Raw genomic sequence first — 23,269 nt, 5'->3', positions numbered from 1 at the left:
CAGGCCGATAGAGCCGCCGTTTGTCCACAGACAGCTTTCCGGGTCATGTGGCCAGCAAGACTAAACCACTTTTGGTGCAACGGGACACTGTGATGGAAACCAGAGCGCATGGAAATGCCGATTACCTTCCTGCGGCAGCTGTGCCTATGTATCTACTTGCACTAGCATACTTTTGAACTGCTAGGTTGGCTGGAGCTGGGACAGAGCAATGGGAGCTCACCCCGTCGCGGAGATTCGAACCGCCAACCTTCTGATTGGCAAGCCCAAGAGGCTCAGTGGTTTAGACCACAGTGCCACCCCCGTCCTTATTCAGGCATGGTAACGGGGGTAGTGGGTGGGATCAGAAGAGATTGGGATTTACAGCAAGCAAGGTTCTGATGCTGGTTCTAGGATAAATTCCAGATGACAGTGTTAAAAAGCAAGCAGTGTACAGTGGTACCTCAGGTTAAGTACTTAATTTGTTCCGGAGGTCTGTAGTTAACCTGAAACTGTTCTTAACCTGAAGCACCATTTTAGCTAATGGGGCCTCCTGCTGCTGCTGCACCGCCGGAGCATGATTTCTGTTCTCATCCTGAAGCAAAGTTCTCAACCTGAAGCACTATTTCTGGGTTAGCGGAGTCTGTAACCTGAAGCGTATGTAACCTGAAGCCCGAGGTACCACTGTATTTGAAGAGCATTTGTTGTGGTTATTTCTTATTTATTTATTTATTATTCATACACTACAGCAGTGTCATCAGCTCAGGTCAAACAGCCACTCTTCTCTCTCTCTCTCTCTCTCTCTCTCTCTCTCTCTCTCTCTCTCTCTCATAAAGGACTTGAGACTTTTTAATACCCATCTAAGTGTTCATTCCAGCAACAGCAGACCACTTCATAAGCATCTTCCTTTTTCTCTCATGGGTGGGGAAGCAGTTAATCGCACATCCCCATGCTGCTGCTACAAATTCAACTTCCCCAACTGAATTTCCCTCACCCGCTCTGCCCTCTCCTGCGAAAAACCCAACCCACCAAGAGACTGGATAGCAACACTGAAATAATCCTTGAAGCAACAGGTCTAGTTGACCACTCTTGGTTGGTTTTTTAGGTTCTTTCTCTCACCCTGCCCTTGCCCACCACTTCCTGTTTGGAATTTTATTTTATTGGCTTTTAAAGTTTTGCTTTGCTTTAATTGTATTAAGGTTGTTGTTTTTTGTCCAATTAATTTTTATTGGTTTTCCATTTTTTAAAACAAATTAACAGCAAATTAACTCAAATTTAACACAATTTTTAAAACTGACTTTCCAAGATGCTTCTTTCCCCTGCCTCCTTTGCTGCTTACAGTAAATTAATTGTATTACGTTTTTAATGTGTTGTGAGCCGCCTTTAGGGCCACATAGGAATGAGGGCGGGAGCAAGAGGTGGGGTTAAATTTTTTTTTATATAAATAAGTCATCGAGGAAATTTAAACTGTGTGTGTACGCACGTGGTTCATAAATCTCATACATGTAAATGTGAAATACATACCTTGGGGCATACAATTGTGTACAGTAGAATAAATATTTTTATTTTTATTTTTGCTTTAAAAATACTGCCTCGATCATGCCAGTGCTTTATTGCATTGATAATATAAATCAACCAGTTCACATGAGCTTTGTGGCCATACATTATCTGTATAAACTCTTTAACATGTAACAGTGGCGTTGGTGTTAACGGGAGAAGCATCTTTCATGGACACTGGCATTTCATCAAGAGCACCGGTGTGATGGCTTTATCGAGAGTTGAGTTTCGAAATTGCTATCCAGGCGATGAATTTGTTTGACAAGTTTATTCATGTAACAAGTTGGATAATCATTTGTGATTCACAATTGGGATCGCTGTGGGGCTGTTAATTTAAAACTCTCACAGTATTCCTTATCAGATATTCATTAAAGTGTTTGCGTCATGTGCAGCCAGATCTGTATTAATCACTGCACCGTAAATTTGCCCTTCTTACAGGTTTATTGCTTTATCAGGTATTCACTTAGGATTTCACTATTCTGTCATAAAGCATTTTCCAGGCGTAAAATACAATTTTCTTATTGAGATAATATATTGTATAAATCAGGACAGCACATCAGCTGCTGTGGGCGGGGAAAAAAAACAAAGCAAGGAAATCTGTATACGCTTGATGCGCCTGAGGATAATTTGGCAGTGCATTTTAAGGACAAAACTTCAGGTTGCACCAGCAGCCATGTCTTAATGTAATTTCTCGTTTGGGCTGAAACATTTGCAGGGTAGGAGTGATGGAGGAACAGAAACTGTTTGCCAGTTTTGCCAGGGTAGTGATTGCTTCTAAATGGAAATCTCAAATCTTGCCCTCAAAAGAGGAGTAGATTTGCAAATCAAATGAATATTTAGAACTGGCAAAGCTAACCTCAATCATAAGATATCAGTCAAATCAAAAATTAAAAAAGGGAATGGAAATGTTTCGAAGATTATATGTTAAAATATTGTTCTAAGAAAGATATGCTAACATGCCTAGAATAAAAATGTAAAGTATATCTATGAATTGGAAAAGAGAAGAGATAAAAGAAATTTAAAGGATGATACATTTGGAGAATGCAGAGATAAAGGTGGAAATAGAGATTCAAAGAAGTCGAATTGTGGCGGAGGGAAGCTGTGGGTGGTGGGGGAGAGTATTATATTATGTAATATTACTTTTCAATGTTTTTGGATTGTTTTCAATCTTTTTTATTTCTTTTTTGTTGTTTTGTTTTTTTCTGTATTATATAAACAAAAAGTAAATAAACACGCAAAACCTATGGGATCAAAAAAGGAAAAAAAAATGTTTGCCAGTTTTAGCCTTCATGTATCTGCTGGATTTTCCCCGCCTTGCTGGAGAATAAAACAGTTTAAAAAACCAGAACGACAGGGTCTTGTGTGGAAAAAATGGAGGGGTGGGGAAGGTTCAGCACTCAACAGATTCTCTGTGTAAAATGAATTATGAGGGGAACGTGGTGACTAAGAATTCTGTGTTTCAGAGCTATTACACTGAAGCCCTGCTTAACTTCTGTGTTCCAAACCAAACACCATAGGCCAAACGTGATGAAATGTACCAGGTATAGGGTTAGATCTATGGTTTAAGAATGCATGGAGAATAGCACATGCAGAGAAAATAACCCATGATGTAGCAGTATCGAAAGGAGGAAAGAAACAGATGCTTTCTATGCCAGTTGATGCCAATTTGTTACATATTTTAATGTGTCCAAAATGGAGAATACTTTGTTGGCTGCATCAGTGTGGAGCTTGACTTCCTAATTGCTTTCCCTTTGTCAAAGCTATGCTCATGTGTGTCTTTTCTCCTTTGGTTGCCAAAGACTCTGGTGATATAACATATAAGACCCCTGTTGAAGCAACTACAAAAATATATAGTAAGCAAACCTAAGTGAAGATCAAAAAACAGAATCTGAATCTGAATTCGGTACTTACTAAGCTTCTAGCAAGAGGAGAGGGGGCATGTTCACAATTTTCTTTGTATGAAAGTTACCATGTTCATTTAGTTATATTATTGCAAAATCAGTAAAAAACGTTTGGCAAAACCCCTTCTGTATTTTTACTCTTAAACCTGGAGGAAAGTTGTTTTGTTCTCTTAGCTGCCTTTATTTGTTTTTATTGTTTTACAGTTGCTTGTTGTATAGTTGTTTGCTTTATGTTTTGCACCCTGTCCTTGTATCTATAGATGTAGGGAGGGTTATAGGTATTTTTAAATAAACAAATAAATATATAAGTGAATTGTGGTTTGTGGGGGGACCTGGCATGAAGAGAAAAGTGTCATGGGAGAGAGCTATGTCCTCAGCCTGAGCTTTGCTTTCTGGTTTCACTGAAGCATTTCCTTTCCTGCTGTCAAAGAGACAAGCCCCTGTGCCATCTAAACGCAAGCTAGTCTCTTCAGCAGCAGATGGCCTCTCTAGTAAAATCAAGACGTAAAGGTCTTTTTTTGCAACCTGGCCGAAGGGTGTGATTCTACGCCATTTCCAGTAATGACATTGAGAGCTCACATGTGCACTTGCAAAAGAGTTCACACAAGAGAGTGCCTCTGTGTGTTGATATATTCTGTTTTTCGGAAAAGTTGTGTGGATGACTGATCCGCCCATTAAATTTTCATGTCTAGATGTTCATCTGTTTTTAATGCCGCCGGTGAACTCTGCATAATTTTCAGTGAGGTGATATACATTCTCTTCAGAGAGTGCCCGTAGATTTCCATTTCGGCACCTATCACACAAAGACCTTAAAATGCATATTAAACTTAAGAGACATTGAAACACACATTCACACCCATGGCTGCCTGCCATGACCATAGCAAATATTTATGGAGGAGTTTCTCTCAAACAGTACGTAAGGACACATGAGCTGACTTGAGTTGTGGCAGAGCTGGGTGAAAAAGTACCTGTGAGTAAAGAGCTACTTTTTCTGTTTTTGTAGAAAATGCTCTGTAATTGTACTGGTCTGCTCATGTCCTTATATACTGTTTGATAAATTGTCCTCTATACAATTACCATAGAATGTGAAATCAATTAACGTTATTACACCATTGGAAAACTCACTTCAGTGCTGTTTCATAACTGCAATATTACCTTTTTGTTGTTGCTTTTTAGCCTTTCAGCAAATATCCTCCTGTGATCAACGACATCTCTTTCTGGCTGCCCTCTGAAAAATACTCCGAAAATGACTTCTATGATTTAGTTCGAACCATTGGAGGAGATGTGGTGGAAAAAGTTCACCTCATTGATGAATATACACATCCAAAGTAAGTTGGACATATATCCCGCCACCCCGCCCCCCAGTTTGATGTTTATGATGAAAAGTGCCTGTAAAAACTTCCAGGTTTGCCAAAAGCATATAGTGTTCAAACGTGATAAGACTAGGCCAAAGTTTAGGTGCAAATTTTGTAAATTTAGTGAAGTGGGGTGTTTTTTTAAGTAGTTGATATTTGCATGGCTGGATCAAGCAGAAAGGGGAAAAATAAGGAAGAGCAAGCTAAAGGAAATTTATATTCGCTTGAGAAGTCATTGGGATTAGCATTGGTTGAGCAGGAAATGTATTGGTATTAATGGACTTGAGTTAAGATGTTCAAGTAACAAGGACAGGAAGAAAGGAAAATAAGATGCAGGAGAATAGGTTCAGGGCAGAGAGGCAAAGAGAAAATGCCCAAGGACTAGGAAGAAATTTTGAGTTTTCCATGAAGGGATATCTGGAGTTTGGCACAACAGAACCTTCTATGAAACGTTATAATGAAAGTGGACCCTGTGCATGTGAACTGTGGGTCTGAAGGCCAACAGAGAGTGTATGTCTGTCAAATGGGGCTGGTTTAAATTGCTTTCCACAGTGACCATTTTCCATGTGGCAGGCTTTTCTGTGTACAGTGGTACCCGGGGTTACAGACGCTTCAGGTTACAGACTCAACTAACCCAGAAATAGTACCTCGGGTTAAGAACTTTGCTTCAGGATGAGGACAGAAATCACACGGCGGTGGCAGAGAGAGACCCCATTAACTAAAGTGGTTCCTTAGGTTAAGAACAGTTTCAGGTTAAGAACGGACCTCCAGAACGAATTAAGTTCTTAACCCGAGGTACCACTGTATGTTGAAATTAGTCTTCTCCAGTGAAACGCAAAAAAACAAGTCCATGATAGGATGCAGAAAACCACCTCATTGACGGTTGTGAGGCAATGCAGGCAAGTGAATGGCTTGGCTCACACGCCACCATTGCAAAGCAGCCTCCTCAGAGGGCTCTCAGCTTCAAGCTGCCAGTTTCTAAATACAGTGGTACCTCTAGTTACGAACTTAATTCGTTCAGGAGGTCCGTTCTTAACCTGAAACTGTTCTTAACTAGAGACGTGCTTTCACTAATGGGGCCTCTTGCTGCCGTTTCGCCGCCAGCACACGATTTCCATTCTCATCCTGGGGCAAAGTTCTCAACTCGAGGTAACTCTTCGAGGTTAGCGGAGTTTGTAACCTGAGGTGTTTGTAACTCGAGGTACCACTGTATGTCCACGCCTCCCTTTATCCCTCTTACAACAACCTTGTGAAGTTGCTAATAATAATAATAATAATAATAATAATAATAATAATAATAATTTATTTATACCCCACCCATCTGACTGGGTCTCCCCAGCCACCCTGGGTGGCTCCAACCAAATATCAAAAACTATACAGTGTCAGACTTAAAAACTTCCCTAAACAGGGCTGCCTTCAGGTGTCTTTTAAAAGTAAAATAGTTGTTTATTGCCTTGACATCTGCTGGGAGGGTGTTCCACAGGGCAGGTGCCACTACCGAAAAGTCCCTCTGCCTGGTTCTCTGTAACCTTACTTCTCACAGCGAGGGAACCGCCAGAAGGTCCTGGATCTCCGTGTCCGGGCTGGATGATGGGGGTGGAGATGCTCCTTCAGGTATACTTGGGCCGAGGCCGTTTAGGTCTTTCAAGGTCAGCACCAGCACTTTAAATTGTGCTCAGAAACGTACTGGGAGCCAATGATGATCTTTCAGGACTGGTGTTATGTGGTCTCGGCAGCCACTCGGCAGCTTAGGATGAGAGAATGAATTGTGTAATGCCATTCTGTGGGTTACATGACTGATCTGTGCTTAGAGGTGAACTACAGTACTAGTTTGCAATGCAACTGTATTTTTTATTTAAAAATAAATAAAGAGCAGCTTGGGGAAGGGGTCATTTATGAGTGGAGGAACAGGAACTGAAGTGTTATGAGTGTGGGAAACTTAGGTTGCGGAGAGGGAAAATGACTGATGGGGGAAAGTCTCGGGCAGCTCTTTCCTCTTGTTTCCACTCCAAGCGAACTGCTTTTCATTTTAAAAAACAAAATATCGGAGCTTTGTTATGCATCTCAGTATGTGATGTGTTGTTTGCCTCTTGAACTTCCAGATTTATTCACGTGAATGCACTAGCTCAAAGATACTTAGCTCTAAGTTAGATATAAAAATTATCACATGAAATAAAAGGTGACATGGTATCACAACTTCACCTCAAGCCCTCCCTTCAAGCAGAGTCGGAAGGGATTTCTGGGGTCATGTAGTCAAACTCTTGCTGATGTAGGAAATCCAATACACTAACATTCCTGATAGGTTGACCATCTGGCCTCTAACAAAGGAGAGTGTGCCACCTTCTCAGAGACATATTTCGGTCTCTTTTTGTTACACACAATAAAGCGGAATATCTTTATGTTTGATATTTCCTTTATCCAGTACAGGAAACTGGGCCTCGCATTCCTGGGCCTGACAGGATGAATACTTCTCTTTGCATGGTTAGGTAAAGAGAGATACAGAAGGAGCCAGGAAGAAATACATAAAACTCTAATCCAGAAATGAACTGTGCTGTCAGTGGTACGTAGGAAGTAAATTTTTAATCAGAACAACTAAAAATACCTTGGAAAAGGCATCAGGGGAGACAGTAAGCAACAAAATTGATTTTGCTGCTTTTCTGCTGCATCGCTGTTGTCTTTTTTTAAAAAAAGAGAAGAGGCACGGGGAGTGAACAGAGAAATCTCTTTTTGGGTTTGAGTGATATGCTTGTTTACTTTCTTGAAGCAGAGTTGCTCATTTGTAACTGTCTAAAGCAAATATTGATACTGGGGAAAGGAAAGCTAATAGCACTTGTTATTTAGTTAGATATGTTAGCATTTTAAAATCCTTGGGTATGCTACGAGTCTTGGGATATAATGATCTCAGTCTCATCCTTGAATTCATGTATTTTGAGAGGAGGGGTGGGAAATGTTGGCTAATATTATCTTCTAAAGGCAATCCCACCCATTCATAGCTTTATTATTTTTATGTCTTCTAAGAGCTGTTTTATATGAGATCCTCTCATTTTATTACTCCTAGATGAGGCAGTTTCTCCTACCCAAATTTCTCTCACATTGCACTGCTTAATTTTCTTTTTTAAAGATCATGGCTATGAATAGTGTGGTTTTGGGAGGTGGGTGGTTTTGGGAGGGGTTTTTTTATTTTAAAAAACTACATGTCTTGCTTGAATTTGCAAAATATGCAAGATCATGAAGAAGCATTGCTACTAGAATTACACAAATGAAAACCTAATCAGTTTCACCTTCAGCGCCTTGTTGTTCCTCGCTCTAAGCACACAGCAATTTTCAAAGGGATTCTTTGGTATTACGTTTAACTGCTGACCTAGCAAAGTCATGGGAATAGCTTCACACACAAAACACCAGCAAAAGAGCAGGGAAGGCTTGACATCAGCCATCAGAGAGTAGAGATTTTCTATTAATGAGCTGTATCCTTTCATACACAAGATCATTCTCGCCTTTGCTCAAATAAAAGCATATCTTATTGGCCAAGCTTGGAGCGAAGGGGAAGCCTTTGGTTTTACACAACTGGTGTTTTGTGTTTGCTTGTAGTGCAATATCTCCCTTAAACTTTACGGTGGAGCCATGAAACTTGCAACGCAGGAAATATTCCTGTGTTTCAAGTACAAATATGGTCCGGCCCAGCCACTTACTTCCAAGCAGTGTAAGAAATTGGATTATTTCCCTTGAAAACTAAAGAAAATAAAAGTTGGTATGTACATTTATGGCATAATTCCTTTGTTTCAAGTTCAAATGAAACAGGCAATTCGTCCAGTTTTGAAGTGGGCAGGAGAGTATACTAGTGTACATTGTAGACAATGATATAGAACTCCCTTGGAGCCCTGGAATGTTGATTAATATCTTGGGATGCTATTTAATAGCCTAGCTTCTCAGGGAATGGAGCTCAACTCAGGAGCTTGCTGCATTTTATGTGTGGATTTAAATATCCACTTGACAAAGGAAAAACCCCTTACACAGGCCTGAGGGTAGTACGATCAAGAGAGGGTGGGTCAGGGGTGGAAAGCTGTGAAAAGAGATCCAGGAAACTGAGTAGCTAAGACAAAGGAAGCCCATTATTATTATTATTACTATATTTCTTAAGGCAAAGGTAGCTCATCATCATCATCAGTAGTAGAAGAGTTTGGATTTGAAGAGTAAGTAGTAGTAGTAATTTAACACTTGCTGCTGCTACTATTATTATTTCAATTTGTTACCTTCACCATAAGGTCCCAGACTAGGTTGCAATAATTTAAAAGTACAACATTAAGTTCAGTTTAAAATGAATTTTTTAAAATGCAAAAACTAGTAAGCATCCATAATGAACCCACAAACAAAGGAGATGATGTCCTAAGATGCTGAAAACATGTGGATTCCCCCCCCCCCCCGTTCCGCCTTAGAATTTGCCCGGTGCATTTTGTTCTGTTGTTCTTAAAGGGCTTCCTGAGGGGTCGGAATGAAAAGCCGCCTAGACATCTCTATTAATAGTACCGCTTGTTCACATTAACTGGTAACTGACATCAGTATATACAATATTAAAAGGCATCGGTATTCAGGAAGTTGAGGGAAAGACGGGCTAATGAGAGAAAAAATGTGGGAGAACATCACAGGGGACTAAGGACAAGAAGAGTTCTGATGGACGAACGGACGGACGGACTGACTGACTGACTGGAGAAGTGGGAGAAGGGACAGACAAGACCTGTAACAGGCACTAATGCAGCAAACATGGAGTTTTGTTGTCTTATTCTGAAATGAAACTTCTTGAGCCAGGTGACCTACTAGCATTCTTGCTTCCGCTTAATCATTTACATAAGGTTTTATGGTGTCAGGGGGCAAGGAGGTTGGCTGCTGCTGCACTTTTTCTTCCGCTTCGTGACGATTAGACAGTGTCTTGTAAAACTTGGGATGAGGATGAGGTCATCCTTTCCTACTTCTGTCTCCACTTCCTCACTTCTGTGAGACGCTGTGCTCACGCTCTCCTTGTGAGATGCTTATGGGCATCTGGTTGGCTTTGGCGAGAATAGGATGTTCAATTGAAAGAGTCTTTGGCCTCATCCAGCAGGGCTTTTCTTAATGTTCTCATGTCGCACAGCACCCATAATCACAAACGAGTGATTCTGAGGGGATGGGAGCTCAAGCAATCTCCTTCCAGGTAAAAGCGATGCTCTGTGCTTGGCGCTTGATAAGAGAAGGTCCAAATGTGCTTGTAATGAAGGATAATGTTCGAAGAGGCGTATGACGGGTGGCAGCTGTGCTCTGCTCGTTTTATTCAAGCATCCGCAGGAGTCAGCTGTTTAGTGTATGATTTGTTAAATACCCTAATTCCCATGGTGATCCCTGCATCCAAGGATGCATGCCCCGCAATTACCTTTAGGGGAAGAAAGATCAGATGAACGTGAATGTTGTCGCTGGCATTCACACAGCACAAGGGAGAGCTATATCCTTTCCTCAAAAAGCTATCCCTGATGTACAATGTATGTGTCTTTTCCCCCAGCTGGTCTTTCTGGACTAAGGAGACCGTTGCCTGCATTAGTAGTACACGTCAGGACCCAGCATACTAGCATGCAACCAGCCAAAATGAGCTTTAAGGAGGGGATCATGAGATCCCCAAACTTGTGCTTGCCTTGTAAAGTTAATGTTCATATAGGGGTGGCGAGCATTTTCAAAGGGAAACCAACGCCCAGGAGGGAATATTTAACATTTCCTCTGCCTGACAGTTCTTTCCCACATCCTCTTCCCACAACTGTTGTTTCCCCAGCTAAAGCTCAGAGACCAGAAATAAACCAAGGATAGTGGTGGAGGGGTGGAGTTTGCAAAAGATAACTGGTGGGTAAAGGTAAAGGGACCCCTGACCATTAGGTCCAGTCGTGACCGACTCTGGGGTTACGGTGCTCATCTCGCTTTATTGGCCGAGGGAGCCGGCGTACAGCTTCTGGGTCATGTGGCCAGCATGACTAAGCCGCTTCTGGCGAACCAAAGCAGCGCACAGAAACGCCATTTACCTTCCCGCTGGAGTGGTACCTATTTATCTACTTGCACTTTGACATGCTTTCGAACTGCTAAGTTGGCAGGAGCAGGGACCGAGCTACGGGAGCTCACCCCATCGCGGGGATTCGAGCTGCCGACCTTCTGATCGCCAAGTCCTAGGCTCTGTGGTTTAACCCACAGCACCAGCCACGTCCGTAGAGAAATGCTTAAGCAACTTCTTCCCTTCTGTCATTTTCTCTCTGAGAGTGCCCCACTGCCCCCAAACTGCCATTGCCTGAGCAATGGGGGCTTTGGGGATCTGTATTTGCTGCAATAATGTGTACTTTTGCCCTCATAAAATGTAAGCTGAGATTACTGGGGCCAGGCAGTAGAAATGAATGAGCTTCAGAAAGTTTGAGGGTGGTAAAGCTGGTTGTGACTTGGAGCTTAAATCTGAGCAAAGGCCACCCAGTTATTCCTATAAATCTAGCCCTAAATCACCACCATAAACATATAAGAACTGGCCTGATGTTACATTTGCAGTTGGATGTACTTTTGAGGTCAGCCCCTGTTCATGAGTAATGGATGCCCCCTAGTTGGAAAATTTTAATCTGGAATGTTAAATCGCCATCTTTAAAACAACAGGCAAAGGTAACAACAAAACCACTTGGCTAAGCACACATTGAGGTGATTGACTGTTATAGTTATTGTAATGATCAATTGGGTTAATATTCTGTTTTACTATTGCGGTGTATACAAAAATTCATATTTAGCTGATAGATTGTAACTACCCCTGAGAAACCCCTGAGGACTCAACAAGAAAAGAATCCTATTAAGCAACAGAATGTTCTTCCAGTACCTTAGACTCTTGATCATATAAACAGGAACTGGGGAATGCCTTTCTGCAGCACATTTCTAGACGGTTAGTCCATGTAACCTGCATCTAGAATATTGGTGTTTTAGATAATGTAAAGCTTTTACTATTTAACAGACTATTGTATTTTAATATTTGTTGGAAGCCGCCCAGAGTAGCTGGGGAAACCCAGCCAGATGGGCAGGGTATAAATAATAAATTGTTATTTTTATATATTATTATTATTATCATTTAAAAACAACAACACCCACACAATTGATTCATTAATGTCACATCATAATTCCATGCATGTTGGAGAGGTGGATGTAAGGTACTGTATTTTTCGCTCTATAAGACGCACCAGACCACAAGACGCACCAAGCTTTTAGAGGAGGAAAACAAGAAAAAAAATATTCTGAATCTCAGAAGCCAGAACAGCAAGAGGGATCGCTGTGCAGTGAAAGCAGCAATCCCTCTTGCTGTTCTGGCTTCTGGGATAGCTGCGCAGCCTGCATTCGCTCCATAAGACGCAAACACATTTCCCCTTACTTTTTAGGAGGGAAAAAGTGAGTCTTATAGAGCAAAAAATATGGTAGCTTCCTACAGTGAGCAAGGCAATGTCCTGTAAAGCTTTACCTTTCAGAATCTTCCACACTTCTAGTTGGGTGCCACAATACCAGACTTGAGAATGCAAGCAGACGCCATCTGGGCATGCACTAAGAATTCAACAGCAATTCTCAAAGATATTTCTCTGGATGTTGTGCCACGAAGAGACCATTCTCTAGGCATTCAGAGATCCATAACCACATCAGCAACTCAGCTCATTAGGCTTCCACTGAAGAAGGCATCAGTGGTGCATCAGGTCTCCATAAGAGTTTGGTTCTTTCTAATATGTTGCAAATGCAGCCTGGAGCATGGTTCCGGTGAATGCTCTGTTGCTGGTATCTAGCCTATAATTCTTGAAAAGAGCATCCTTTAATCACATAACAGATGAGTGACTGACACCAGCATTATTCGCCCACTTCTGTCTCCCCAGACACCATTTGGGATGTCTCCCTTTATATGTTCAGGAAGAACTGTGGGTCTTCAAGTGGGTGCCTGTAAAATGAACTTATTGTTGACGAAGCGTCTGAGCAGCCTCTTCAGAGAGACAGAAGATGTTGTAATAGAAAAGCTCTGTGCACTGCATGTTGGAGGAAGGAATGGAAGCAGAGAGGGAGAAGAATTACTGAGGTCTAAAATTTATAATGGGGCCAGAAGTACGTTTGTTCCCTTACACAGTTACCACTGTGAGTTTCAGAACTCCTCTTTTAACAATAGCTGACTTTGGATCCTTTCAGAGAGTACTGTTTAATGTCTATTTACAAAGTATTTCCCCTGCTTTTGTATTCTGCACACAGTGCTTCTAAAGTCTCATACCCATGTAATTATCTGCTGCAATAGGGATAGGGATGGGGGATAAATTCATTTTTGTTTGCATTGTAATGAGAAACTATCTAGTGCATACTTTTCAAACCAATACACAAGCTGAAACACAGCTATCTGAAATTAGCATTTCTCTGAATTTTGCATTTCAGTTGTCCAGCCAGAAAATGTGTACAAAAATGTGTATATTTGTCGAAAGCATGCTTGAAAATGCATACATTAGTGAAAACAACATATAAGAATACAATATTTTAGAGGAAATTGCTTGCAAAACAGTGTATATTAGTCAAAACTGCATACAAAAATGTGTATATTAAGAGAAATTTGCATGATAATACTGATGAATTTTCCTGAGGATTTATGTCATATATGCAGGCTGCTCTGGAAATGTGGAAAATTGAACTTAAGGCTGGTAAAATGAGAAGCTGAGTGAAACTGAAATTGGCAGATTCATACATCCCTTAAGAGACTTATACCATACAGCAGCCTTTCTCAACCTTGGGTTCCCAGATGCTTCTGGACTACAACTCCCATCATCCCTAGCTAGCAGGACCAGTGGTCAAGGATGATGGGAGTTTAGTTCAATAAAATCTGGGGACCCAAGGCTGAGAAAGGCTGCCATAGGGTGTTCCCCCAACAGTCCAGTGCTCTCCAGAAGTTTTGGGCAATTCCAATTCAATTCCAGCCAGTACAACTGAGCTGGCTGCGGCTGATGGAAGTTGTAGTCCAAAACATCCTGAGAGCACAAGGTTTGCAAAGCTTACCATGGGACATTAGAGTGTGGGGAAAGGAAGAAGGGCAAGAGAAATGTGAGTTGTGGGAGCTTGGTCCTTCATGTCACTTGTTTGATTACTTTTAACCTGACCATTGCCTGCTAAAAACACCGAATAAATGACACCAGGCATATTTCCTGAGCAGTGCTTTGGAAAATGCCACAGAAGATCTTGGACCATTTGAGCGTGTGGCTCAGCGAACCTTTTGCTCCGTGAAAAGAAATGAAGTTATGTTCTTCACCTCTCTGAGCGCATTAAGATTCTCGGTGAGCATATGCAATGAGAAAACAAGTGTCCCCGAGCATAGCAAGGGAGCCGTCCTCTGCACCTGGCTTGGCGCTTTAGTGCTTAACAGGTAGTGCCTGTATGAAAAGGGCATTTATTATGGTGTATGATTTCATGTATAGGCATTCTCTTTCGTCTTCACAGATAGCACAGCAGGTGCTCGGCCTGAAAGGGTTGGGGCTGTTGTTAAGGAGCGTGAAGCAGCCCATCTCACTTCAGAATCTGCCACCAGTCATTTATGGCAGTGATGGGCAAACTTTTTCATCCCAAGGGCCACGTTTCCCACTGCCAAGGTGCTGAGGGCTGCAACAAAAGTGTTTGTGTCCAAAGGGAGCAGGCCTAGAGCTGGACACGGTCACCCCAAACTCTCTGTCGCACTCACAACGCAAACCCTTATACCATATACTCACATTTAAGCATGCATATTCACATACTGCACACATAAGCACAGAAAGTGCAGTACAGTGGTACCTCTGGTTACGTACTTAATTCTTTCCGGAGGTCTGTTCTTAACCTGAAACTGTTCTTAACCTGAAGCACCACTTTAGCTAATGGGGCCTCCCGCTGCTGCCACGCGATTTCTGTTCTCATCCTGAAGCAAAGTTCTTAACCTGAGGTATTATTTCTGGGTTAGTGGAGTCTGTAACCTGAAGCGTATGTAACCTGAAGCGTATGTAACCCGAGGTACCACTGTATACACAATGTACCAATGTAGATCAGCTCCCATTCTGTGCAGCGATAGGGCTTGCGGGAGACAAAAAACTCTTACTGGCTTCAGTAGGAGGCTTTTTCTCAAGCCTAATTTGAGAGGTGAGAAGGGGAGGTTGCAGTTTGGATGGAGAAGCCCCAAATTGTCATTTGTTTAGTTTGTTGGATGGCATCTTGTATGCCTCCTGCTGGCAACTCCTGCAGACAGGCTGGTGCCAAAAGTATTGCTCTGATTTCCTTTGGACCGGATCAGCAAGGCCAAGAGAGAGATCTTGACATCTGGGCAGCCCAGGACCTCTATACATACTGCCTAGGCTTGTGCCCCAAGGTGCTGCTAATTTAGCAGTTTGACATCACCCCCCAGAGGTGCACTCTATTGTCTCTCAAGAAAAGCAGACCCCCCCTTGAAAAAAAAGTTTGTTTGCAATAAGTCTTTGTTGGGGAGCCAGGGGTGCAGCAAATCATCACTTACAATCTTGCAATTACAGCTTGATATATATTATGAAAATGGATACAGTTGTGAGTTTGAATATCCCCCCACTCTCCCAAGTTATTTTTATGCTTTTTTGAAACTAACAGTTTCACTTTTTTTCTGTGCCAAAAACAATCATCCTTAAAGACAGGTTAGTTTTAATGCAAACGGCACAGAGAGTGTAAATCAAATCTGCTTTGTCATCCTGTAATCCTTAAATGTTGTGAGGACACGGTGCCCCTTCAGATATGAGGTGCGTTTTCTTTCTCTTTTAAGCCAAGTGACTAATTTTCAGCCTTTTATTGTGTCCTGATAATCATTCCAAACGTCTGCTTGATCTAGTTAGAAGCAAAATTGGGGGAAGGGAAGAATGAGCAGGGAAGTGGAACGGCAAAAAAGAATGCTGCGATATTAGGAATGGTGTCTGTTCCTGTCTCTGAGTAGAAAAAATAGAGAAATTTTGTTTTGCCAAATCTAGTGTGTGGTTAGTTGTGGCCAATTGCCCCCATGCTTTTTCTCCTGTTGCAACCCTCTACAACTTGCGATCCACCAAGTCAAATGTGGCCCACTGCACAGTGGCCTACCAGGCCACTAAATTTATAGTTATGGGTACTTAACAAAAACAGAAAATTTATTGAGACCTCAGTAGGTGAGCTGTAAGGCTGCATTCAGCTTGGTGGGTTCTAAGTTACATAGGCCAGACCATTAACTAAAGAAGATAGAAGACTTCCTTAAGCAGAGCCGGACTATGAATTAATCAAGCTCAGTATTGAGTTCTTTGGCTTTGCAGGCCAGTTCCTTTTCTGAGCCTCTTTTAGCTCTAGAATGGCAGTATCCTTTTAGAGGTGTTTGCAATGCTTGTGCCATCATTTATGGGCAACCCAGTCAGATGGGCAGCTAATAATAATAATAATAATAATAATAATAATAATAATAATAATAATAATTCTCTTATAATGGCAATGGTGTTCACCTGAGTGGTGCCAGAACTGAGTTCCAGCTGGAAAAAAAGCCCTGATTATAGTTATTGTTACTGAGACAAGATTGTTTGTTGGCACAGTTTTGCTGAATCCCACCGGTTCCTTGCCACATTGGAATACAGTTGTACCTTGGGCTACAGACACTTTGAGTTACAGATGCTTCGGGTTACAAACTCTGCTAACCAGGAAGTGGTTGCTCCAGGTTAAGAACTTTGCCCCAGAATAAGAACGGAAATCTCCCATCTCACGCCAGCGGCGCAGCGGCAGCAGGAGGCCCCATTAGCGAAAGCGTGCCTCAGGTTAAGAATGGACCTCTGGAACAAATTAAGTTCTTAACCTGAGGTACCACTGTATTTTATTGCAGCAGGTTCATAGCAGAAGCTAGACCTCATAAAACAGCTTGCATCACAGAGCAACCGTGTAATGTTTCAAGCAACCTTTACATGGTATTTATGTATTTATTTGAAAGGTTATGATACGCATTTTCATAAAATTTCTCAAGGCGGCTTACAACATAAAATACAATAAAACCAAGGTATACACACACACATGGATAAAGCATCAGTATGGTAGTCATTATTGTTTGACGTGGCCATTAGCACCTTCCTGAATGTTCGGATGGATGCAGAAAAAATCATGTCCTTCTTCTGTCCAACATGAGTGGATGAGTTGGCTTTTATAACAAAAAAAACCCCTTGTTTATTATATGGTGTGGAGGTTTGCATTCACTTTAAGCACGTCATAAAGTATATCAGAATGCAATTTGCCTTTACTGCTGTGTTTCAGCTTGAGCTTTTTCAAGGTCCCTGTAAAGCAAAGCTCTTTTATGGGAGGAAGCCTTGCTTGTCTTATAATTCAAGAGTTTTATCTTCACAAAACATTCCCTGGTAAATAGGCCTGCCTAATTTCTTTTAAAATTTCCTTTAAAAAAAAAACTTTTCAGATAATCTGATGGGACTTGACATGTGAGGGTGGAAAGCTGAACCTTCTCTCTAGCTTTTGAATACTGCACTGCTTTCCGGTGGGCGGAGTTGATGTCAAACAAGAGATTATTTTTTTTTAATACTGGCGGTGCTAAGTGGCCAGTTCATTTTATGTGTATTAGTGACTGTAAACATCTCAGGAAGGTGATATTCCTCTTTCCCTGTTTTGAATACACACAATGAGGTTTAATGAAGAAGAAAAAAGAAGCAGCAAATTGACTATGTGTTAGGGATGGCAAACCTGTAGCCTTCCAGAAGTAGCTGGACTACAACATATGGAAGACCACAGGCTCATCACTGCTATGTGTGAAAATCGTTAATTTCTGAGAGCTACCCCATTGGACCAGTCTACACATTCCAAACGCCACACAAAAGACACAAGTCAGGAGGCTAAGCAAGAACTTTGTTGTCCCTCTCCAACAGGAACATAACCACAATTGGCAACTCCAGACCCCGCTAAGATGCAAATAAGTCTAGTGCCACCTAATGACGAAACTATATAATGGCACTATCCACAGAGAAGTCACTTGGAACAGCTGTTAGCTGCTAACAAAAATATATGGCAGAGGCATGGACTGTCCTATTATATTACTACAGTGGTACCTCGGGTTAAGTACTTAATTCGTTCTGGAAGTCCGTTCTTAACCTGAAACTGTTCTTAACCTGAAGCACCACTTTAGCTAATGGGGCCTCCCGCTGCCGCCACCATGCAATTTCTGTTCTCATCCTGAAGCAAAGTTCTTAACCCGAGGTATTATTTCTGGGTTAGTGGAGTCTGTAACCTGAAGCGTATGTAACCCGAGGTACCACTGTACATTGAATTTCCTTGTGGCGGCCATAATTTGAGGCCCGGTAGAAAATGAGAAGTGTGCCTAAACTGTGGGCTGGATTGCAGTTGGCAGTTCTGGGGGCTAAGAAATGTACAGCTGAGCTTGCAGAAATTTCAGGTCGCTCCCAGGATATGACAACTTTTAAGCACAGAAGCCACCAGGTCAGAAGCAATTTTTACCGTGTTTGCATCCATGGAGCCATTCTCGGTGCTGCATTTTCCAGGGGCCAAATCAATCCAAATTGCCCAAAAGAACAGGCACAAATGCCACAAAGAAGATATTCTTACCTTTGCCATAGTTTGCTTTGCACATCACTATCTAATTAAGCTACTTTGGGTTATGTAGCCTTACAACACACACACACACTTTTTTGGTTTTGTTATCTCTTCAAAAAATCCTCTTTCAAGCCCTCAAGCAAAAGGATCAATTGTTTTTGCTGAAATACATTACGCCTTCTCTGGCATCCCCCCCCCCAAAAAAAACCCCCACCATATTTATTCTACAGTGATATTGGTGTGACACTGTACAGGGAAATAGAAAAATGTATCATATTCCTCTTTATAGAAATTCTAGTATGTGGAACTGACTGTTGTGTAAAATACATATGCACACAGAATCCTGTATTCTACATATACACAAGCCTTTGCATATACACACATTATTTTAATTTTGCTGCATCTTAGGTAAGCAGCTTTTAAAACCAGCCACAACTCGAAGCTAAACTCGTATGATGAACCCACAGTGCAATCATTCTCCCTTAAATCCATCCATTTCACTGTTGGCTCATATTTTTCAAATCTCAGCCCTCTCTCTGCAGATGCAGGATGAAGGATTGGTGCTGTTGCACTGCTTATCTAAGATTATTTCCTGCATCCCTTTCACTTCTCTCCCACTGTCACCATTTACTTAAACACTCAATTCATCCTTTATTGTGGTCATGATTTAACTTTTCACTAGCAACTTTGTGTGTGTGTGTGTGTGTGTGTTGGGAAAATAGCTCTTTTCATTATTGTTGCTTTTGAAAAAAGATTGTAAGAGAGGGGTGTGTGTGTGTGTGTGTGTGTGTTTGATCATGCACTAGAGAGACTGAGTGCACTATTTCCAAAGGTAAAAAGAAATAAATAAACTGATGGACAGTATTTTCAAACAGTGGGAGATTTAAAATAGCATGGATTTATGTGCATGGGTTTATCTGTGCTAACAGCCTCACCCAACAGGCACCTGTGACACCTGATGCCATCACCTTCCCAAAATCAAATGATGTGCAGGCACAGTCATGGCTCTTAGTGGGCAAGAAGTCTTCCTTTTCAGCATTTGCAGTGAAGTGGCAGTAACTATCAGAGGACACAACAGGAAACAGAATTGTCCACTATTGCCACTTTCCAGATACTGTGGTTTTTCCAGAGGGACTCCATAGCTGTGACTAAACTAATTGAACAACACCAGCCCAGCAAGTGGTGGAACTCCTGAAATTGGAATTGCAGAACAGCAGCATAGATGCCACTAACCAAATGTGCTTCTAAAGAGGTATATCCACCTCCTTTCCTTTGTAATATTCCTCTATTTTGATTATTGGGCACCCATGCAATTCCAGGGAGGCTCGCTCTCCCTCTCTCAGGGAGTAATTGTTTGGAAACAGCTAAAAATCGTGAAGCAGCAAAGCTAAAACACAAGTGTTTCCATTTCGCTGATGCATATCACAATGTAATAAAAAAATCTCTCCCCTCTGTAGCAGTGTGTTCAAATAATTTGCACATTGTTCAAGGACTGACATGTACTCTATATTCATTGCAAACTGATTAATCCACCACTGCATGACTAATATATTCTCAATAGAGACACAGAGTTTTTCTGATTCCGTTCATTTGGAGAAAGTGTCAGCTAAATATCACTTGGCATAACACGTTGTTAATACAATGCTGGTTTGCACAGATAAGAGGATAGCAGTTTTATTTTGTTTTTGTGAGTTTTACAATTCAAGGTTGGAGCAGCAGATTCTATTTCAGATGCAACTCTTTGGAGTTGCCCAGGGAAGGGATAGTTAATCTTAAACAGTCGTGCTGGGTCCGGCAGCCTATACTGGGAGATCTTTATCCACCTTTTGCTTATTGTTGTTGCTGCTCTCCTGCTTAGATCAACATGCAATTAGAGGTTGGAGCCACCCAGTACCATCCTTCCCTCAGGGCTGTCGAATATCACTTTACTATGCGCATTTAATAGGAAATAATACTTGGAAAGTTGCTAAGTAATAGTGGTGTAAGATAGCAGTTTATTGGGCATAGGTAAAGGTAAAGGGACCCCTGACCATTAGGTCCAGTTGTGGCCGACTCTGGGGTTGCGGCGCTCATCTCGCTTTACTGACCGAGAGAGCCGGTGTACAGCTTCCGGTTCATGTGGCCAGCATGACTGAGCCGCTTCTGGCGAACCAGAGCAGCGCACGGAAATGTCGTTTACCTTCCCGCCGGAGCGGTACCTATTTATCTACTTGCACTTTGACGTGCTTTCGAACTGCTAGGTTGGCAGGAGCAGGGACCGAACAACGGGAGCTCACCCCATTGTGGGGATTCGAACTGCCGACCTTCTGATCAGCAAGTCCTAGGCTCTGTGGTTTAACCCACAGCGCCACCTGTGTCCCTTTTATTGGGCATACCTTGATGCATTTCCCACCATGGGCAGTTGCTGGGAATTGGCCAAAAAATTCTTCGATGAGGGCCACCCAAACATTGGAAATTACTGTATAGCATTTTTCACATTAAGAAACTGTAAATATTATGACAATATATCTGGACGTGTCATGCCTCTAAATAGCCCTGTGATCCTGGATTCATAATTAAACAGTCTCCTCAGTTTGGTGAGGCAAAGTTTATTGAGATCCGAGTAAGTGCTAGACTAGGGCTGGATCTAGACACATCAAAAAGTGTTTTGGGAAAACGCATTGCAAACTTTGTTATGGGAAATCACATTGATGAAAGACGGGAGTCCACAGCACCATCTGGTGTCACAGCTTTATAACTCATATAAAACACTTTTTCTTTACTAACGTAGCTGAGACCTGGATCTGCACTGACCTGTTGTGGCTTTATTAGAATGTTATTAGCTATATCGTTCTAAAACGTCACAGGACATACTGGTAAATTAAAAAGTGCTTCTTACCTTGTTTTCTCCATAAAAACACAGTTTTCCTATTGCTAGTTGCTCCGCATCACCCTCTGGTGTCACATTTCAATAGCGCATTACGAACGTTAAAAGTAGGGCGTAATGTTTCCATCTGCATTACGCAAACTATTCCTTAACCCTTCCTTAATGTTATAAACCATGAGTATAGATCAGCCTCTAGAGAACAAATTATTTTTATACGAAGAACCCTGAGAGAGGCCCTGGTGGATCAGATGGTGTGTTTGCCTAGTTCTGAATTCTGTTTCCAGCCACCGGCAGTCTCAAAGACCCCTTCATTATGAGAGAGGGAGGCAAAGATTTCTCTTTCTGTTCTCCATCTTTAACCATCTTAAAACCCACCAGCTAAAATCATGTTAGCTTTTTACATATAGAAATTCAAACCAACCCCTTGATTATTTTGGTTCCTTTTTTTGGTACCATTTCCAGAACTTTTGTACACCCACAGGAAATTTGTCATGCCCTGAAGAACACCCAGATGAAGTTCTGTAGGGCTCTATTCTGTGGAGTGTTGTGCTTTGCAACAGACTACTGCATGGCTACAATAGGAGTAAAGGTAAAGGTAAAGGTACCCCTGCCCGTACGGGCCAGTCTTGCCAGACTCTGGGGTTGGTGCGCCTATCTCACTCAAGAGGCCGGGGGCCAGCGCTGTCCGGAGACACTTCCGGGTCACGTGGCCAGCGTGACATCGCTGCTCTGGCCAGAGCCAGAGCCAGAGCCGCACACGGAAACGCCGTTTACCTTCCCGCTGGTAAGCGGTCCCTATTTATCTACTTGCAACCAGGGGTGCTTTCGAACTGCTAGGTTGGCAGGCGCTGGGACCGAACGACGGGAGCGCACCCCGCCGCAGGGATTCGAACCGCCGACCTTTCGATCGGCAAGCCCTAGGCGCTGAGGCTTTTACCCACAGCGCCACCTGGCATATATCTTCCTTTGGGGCTATATAGCTTAGATGGTTAAAAAAATATCTGGGTTATCAACACAATACAGAAGAAGTGTTAAGGCTGTTCTTCCGGGTTTGTATTTGTGCCTTTGAAAACTCAATCAGAACAAATCTCATTCATGCTCCTTAGTGCTAGAGCCCAACCGTCACGTTGGCAGAAAATTAAGTATTGCTTGCAAATTGGTTCTGCGGTTGTGGGTGGGGTGGAGAGAGTGACAACTAGAAGCCTACTTGCAAGATGGTCTGAATATTTTATTTCCTCCTAGGAGATTGCTGAGTTAGGCCCAGCCCACCATCTACACTCATCTTAGAGCAACCCAATGATTCATGGTGAAAATATCATTTAGCTTTTATGTTGTGAGCCACAGATAAATGATTGCTTCTAAAGTGTGGCTGTTTAGTGAGATATTAATAGGGGAGATAATCCATTTACATTTTTACTGCGGAAGTTTTGCAGTGCTTTGGGGATTCATTTATCCTCCGCCTTTGCCGACTAGCCTGGGCTGAAATGGAGCTAAAGCAATTCACTTTGGAAAGCTACTTCAGTTTTCCGGAAAATGAATGGGTCTCAGGCCCAAACTGCGCGTTATAATGAACGCTACCAGTCCACAGCCCCCCCTGCACCTCCCCAGTACCATTTAGTTAATGAAGATATGTGGTTCAACAAAATCATGCACGACATTTTGCTACCCACCACTTCCTCAAGTGGCAGCCAGTGACGCATCATGGGAGAGGGGCGACTCTGAACACAGTAGCATCATGTGTCTTCCCTATGTCAACATTACTGACAAGAGGCAAGAGACTCTGGCCTACAGAGCCCACCCATTTATGGTCAGATCTAACCTGTGACCACAGGGTGTAGGACTATCTTATTGAAGTGTAGGTGGGTTCCCACGAGGCAAGACACAGTGGCAACAGCAAGAACCTTTATTGAACTAGCATAACTGGGCAGCAGGGGCCAAGCAACTGCTTATATACATTTCTGGAGGCCTGGGCCACTCCCACTCCCAATGTGATTGGCTGTCTAAACTTGAAAGCTGTGAATCATGACTCA

The 23,269-nt window shown here is 42.2% G+C and overlaps 1 protein-coding gene across 6 annotated transcripts in view; it reads left to right on the top strand.

The window, feature by feature from the left end:
• Window positions 1–23,269, top strand: part of FARS2 (phenylalanyl-tRNA synthetase 2, mitochondrial) — a 198,387-nt gene that overhangs the window by 134,735 nt on the left and 40,383 nt on the right. For all 6 annotated transcript variants that reach the window (XM_083747361.1, XM_083747364.1, XM_083747365.1 and 3 more), the window contains one exon: window positions 4,611–4,762. In XM_083747361.1, the coding sequence (XP_083603487.1) occupies window positions 4,611–4,762 (152 nt within the window). The remainder of the gene's footprint in view (window positions 1–4,610; window positions 4,763–23,269) is intronic.

The sequence above is a fragment of the Podarcis gaigeae genome (genome assembly GCF_964106915.1).
Source record: "Podarcis gaigeae genome assembly, chromosome: 7".
Taxonomy (NCBI): Eukaryota; Metazoa; Chordata; class Lepidosauria; order Squamata; family Lacertidae; genus Podarcis; species Podarcis gaigeae.
The sequence above is the reverse complement of the archived record's forward strand: the minus strand, read 5'-3'. Positions and strand labels throughout refer to the sequence as shown.